Raw genomic sequence first — 4,264 nt, forward strand, 5'->3', positions numbered from 1 at the left:
GCCCAAGCTAAAAACTGTCATTTAAAATAATGAATCAACAATCCTACATAAACTTTGTGGAAAAAAGATACTTATTGAAATTAACTGAAAAGTCAATATAACATTCACATATATGCCAAGAATTAATTTAGAAGATACAAATGAATATATAGAAATCTGGAAGCTTAGATAAGATTTTCGTAACTGTCTACATACTTGGCCCACTTGTACAAGAAAACCAATTAGCATTTTGGCAGCTGATAATATAATGCAGATGGCAATGGATGACAACATCTTTGAGCTCAAATTGGTATCTTCTATTTTAACTTCTTATTTTTGTTTGTGAATGTTTGTTTTGGTATTTTCATGCTGTTCTTAGGAGAGATTCTTAAGATGAAAGCTTCATGAACTTTTGATTTATTTATAAATGAACTGTTATAAGTTTGGCTTTCAGAGTAAAGATTTACTAATTGTCAGTTATGAGAGAATTTAGACCCTGCCTGCACCTTAAGTGCTAACTCCAGTTCCACGGAGAAAAGCAATGAAGATAGACAAAAAGAAGAACATTTTGGGCCAGATGTTCAAATATATGCTATAAATAAGAATTAATAATTCACATTAAGATACACATGTGTTTTTCTAAAGACACAACATGACAAATTATTACTATTAGAAAATTAATTTTTCTGCCAGCTGAAAGATTCTTTTTTAATGCCTAATTTCTTGATAGTTTTTCTTGTAAATCTGAGAGAAAAGCAGATGTGAATTTAACAATGTTGAGGAACGTACTACAGTAGTCCTCAAATGAATCTCTTAAATCCACAGTATTGTAATTCCTTCAACAAGCTTTCATGTGACTTTTTTTTTCATTTGATCTTAATTTGGCTTTATGAGGTAGGTAGAGTAGGTATTTATCTTCTATCTTCATTTACAAACAAGGTAACCGAGGCTCAGAGTTGACTTGTTCAAGGTCAGAAACTAGCATATGGCAGAACCAGGCTCTTAGACTCTAGAATGATTCTTCAAAGTGTAACTCTTCAATTACCTACATTAGAATCAAGTGTCGTATTTTTCTAACTATAGACTTTAAAGTCCTACTACCTTTGACTTACTGAATAAGAGTGGAGCCCCAAATTCTATATTTTATAGTGAATGATAACATGGAGAACAACTGAATGCTAGGTAATGATATAAAAACGTAACATTGGATCCAGCTAGATGTTCTGGTGATTTAAAGCAATGGATTTCAAGCCAGGCTACAGATTAGCATCAACAGGAGGCCTCAAAAAGAAACTACCAGTTCTCACCTGAGGAAGAGGAAGGTGCTGGGCATCAGAAGCTTCCCAAGTGACTCTTACCTGCAGTCAGGGCTGAGGACCACTTTTTAAAATGTGCTTTTTCAACATATCAACCATTTATCAGAATTCTTCTTTCCCTTTTGATCAATTCCATGCCTAACAACGTTCACAGTTTATACTGTAAAGTATTTAAACATTACAAGATAAAATGTCAAACATATTTTACTTGATATTTTTAAGATTAAAAGATACTCATAGTTAAGACTAATCATGCTTCATTTAGCCACAATGTTTTTCAGATATCCAAATTAATCACCACTTTTGACTTAGGTTATATATATGTTTCAGCTGTAAACAAGAATGATCCAAAATCTGAAATAAGGTTATAGAGTAAAAGCTGTAGCTTACTTGGCTACTGGGCAATACAAGTGCAGACAATCAACTCACTATAGGAGGGGCCTGGATACCAAGGTCTGGTGGCTTTGGCAAGATCATATCTCACTGTAGAAAAATACAACAATGAATACAGAGAAAATATTTTGCCACTTTGTAATTGTGGTTACCACAAAAAACCTTATAATGTGTGATACTTATTACATGCCTCAATGGAGCAAATCTGAATATAAAGTTCTCCATGAATCAATACTATTACATGGGAAAAGATGGCTACAAATTAAATGTTTCCATCATGCATATGGATAAGTTACAAAAACACAGCCAGTAAAAGTAGTATTTACAAAAGCTATAAAAACATTACAATTATAGGGAAAAAATGCCCATCTCTGCTTTATTCCACTGCCAATCCAAATCCTGAATGTTATTTTGATAGAATTTTGAGAACCTTCTATAGACTAACCTGATTCTTCTGTTGCACTTACATTCTGCTAGCTAAAATACCCTTGCTGATGTATCAAATTCTCCTACAGTTTAAAAACACAGATCTTCTTTCATTTAGTGGAAATAAAACTACAAATTCCTAATATTCATCTGAGAAACACACCTTGCATAGAAAATTTCTTTAAGTCTGAAATTGTTTTATTAACTGAGCTACCAGAATGATATCTCACAACTAGTTCATATTATATGAAAGTTCACTACAAAGCAGTCACCACACATTTGGGATTTTTCTAAATATAAAATAAGTGGGTTTATAAAAATGCTTACCAGACAAATAATTATCTCTTTATAACCTAGCAAGAATTACTTTTGTGATGATATAATTCTAAGTGTTTTGGATGCCTTAATGTTCCAACTTTAAAGCAATATAAATAGCAAAAATTTACCTTTCTAATGGATACAATCTGTATCTGACTGAAAGCGTAACAGCGAGTCACAGCTATCAGTCACGCAAAGGCAAAGAATAAAATCTCTTTAAACAGCACAAGTTTTCCACCTTAGACAAGACAAATTAAGCACTGGTTCCATCTTCTTCAATAACTCGATTCATGCTGGTGCCATGTGTGATGTGAGTCATGGGATTGTTACTGAGATCTCTGATGCTACTATGTCGTGACTGTTCATTGAGGCGATGAGAACTGCTGTGCCTGGAGTGATCCGTGAGTCGTGACATACTGCCATGAGGTAGTCTCTCCTCCATTCCTCTGTAACTGCAGGGCGTGTACCTGATACAAGAGAGTTTATTTTGAGGTGAGTAACAGAACACACTATAAAATAACATTAATAATTTTCATGAATGGCTCGGCGCCTGTGGCTCAAGCGGCTAAGGTGCCAGCCACATACACCTAAGGTGGCGGGTTCGAATCCCCAGCCCGGGCCTGCCAAACAACAATGATGGCTACAACCAAAAAATGGCCAGGCGTTGTGGCGGGCGCCTGCAGTCCTAGCTACTTGGGAGGCTAAGGCAGGAGACTCGCTTGAGCCCAGAAGTTGGAGGTTGCTGTGAGCGTGATGCCATGGCACTCTACCCAGGGGGATAGCTTGAGGCTCCGTCTCAAAAAAAAAAAAATTTTTTTTCATGAAAGTGCCCCATTAAGTGAAATGACTAGGAAACCAGTAATAAAATTCTGATTATTTAGACTAATTTTATTAACACTACACAACTCCTGAGATGGCCAAAAGAAAAGAGTTTTGAGCAGGGCTGGGCGCAGTAGCTCATGCCTGTAATCCTAGCACTCTGGGTGGCCAAGGCAGGTGGACCGCTTGAGCTCGCAGGTTCAACACCAGCCTGAGGAAGAGTGAGACCGCATCTCTAAAAATAGCCAGGCTTTGTGGCAAGTGTCTGTGGTCCCAGCTACTACGGAGGCTGAGTCAAGAGAATTGCTTGAGCCCAAGAGCTTGAGATTGCTGTGAGGTATGATGCCACAGCAATCTCCCAAGGGTGACAAAGTGAGACTCTGTCTCAAAAAAAAAAGTTCTGAGCAATGGGGTGGGTTCAGGAAGAGGAGGAACAAGAACAGAAATGTGGCCTTGCCCCTGAGAATCAAGAAGAAGGATATTAAAACTCAAAGAAAGCTGAGTATAATTTCTAACTTTAATTAATATATTAAGTAACATTTCTAAAAACAGATTATAGCAGGCTGACTTTTAATAGTCATCAAAAGAACTAAAGACAAGCACCTTTGACTTACTGTCAAAAAGTATTCACCTACTATTCTTTAATAAGTTCATGACTCAGTGTGGATTATAAAATTTAAACATTTTAAAGATAGATTCATATACTACTGAGGTGACCTTCTAAGTCTTATAGCAGTTTGTCTAGTAATATTTTCATTAGATCACAGAGCTTAAAAATTGAGAAGTCCTTTAAAAATTATTATTATTTTTTTCTTAGAGACAGAGTCTCACTACTCGCCTCAGAAATTGGGACTACAGGTGCCTGTCATTAACACTCAGCTATTTTGGCTCGGCGCCTGTGGCTCGAGCGGCTAGGGCGCCAGCCACATACACCTAAGGTGGCGGGTTCGAATCCCCAGCCCTGGCCCACCAAACAACAATGATGGCTGCAACCAAAAAATGGCCGGGCGTTG

General features: G+C 36.9%; 1 protein-coding gene across 1 annotated transcript in view; it reads right to left on the reverse strand.

The window, feature by feature from the left end:
- Nucleotides 1–2,685: 2,685 nt before the first annotated feature.
- Nucleotides 2,686–4,264, reverse strand: part of FZD3 (frizzled class receptor 3) — a 55,892-nt gene continuing 54,313 nt past the window's right edge. Inside the window, exon 7 of the mRNA XM_012807700.2 lies at nucleotides 2,686–2,899. Within this exon, the coding sequence (XP_012663154.1) occupies nucleotides 2,686–2,899 (214 nt within the window). The remainder of the gene's footprint in view (nucleotides 2,900–4,264) is intronic.

This window comes from Otolemur garnettii, unplaced genomic scaffold (genome assembly GCF_000181295.1).
Source record: "Otolemur garnettii isolate 467f Iridium unplaced genomic scaffold, OtoGar3 scaffold00074, whole genome shotgun sequence".
Classification (NCBI taxonomy): Eukaryota; Metazoa; Chordata; class Mammalia; order Primates; family Galagidae; genus Otolemur; species Otolemur garnettii.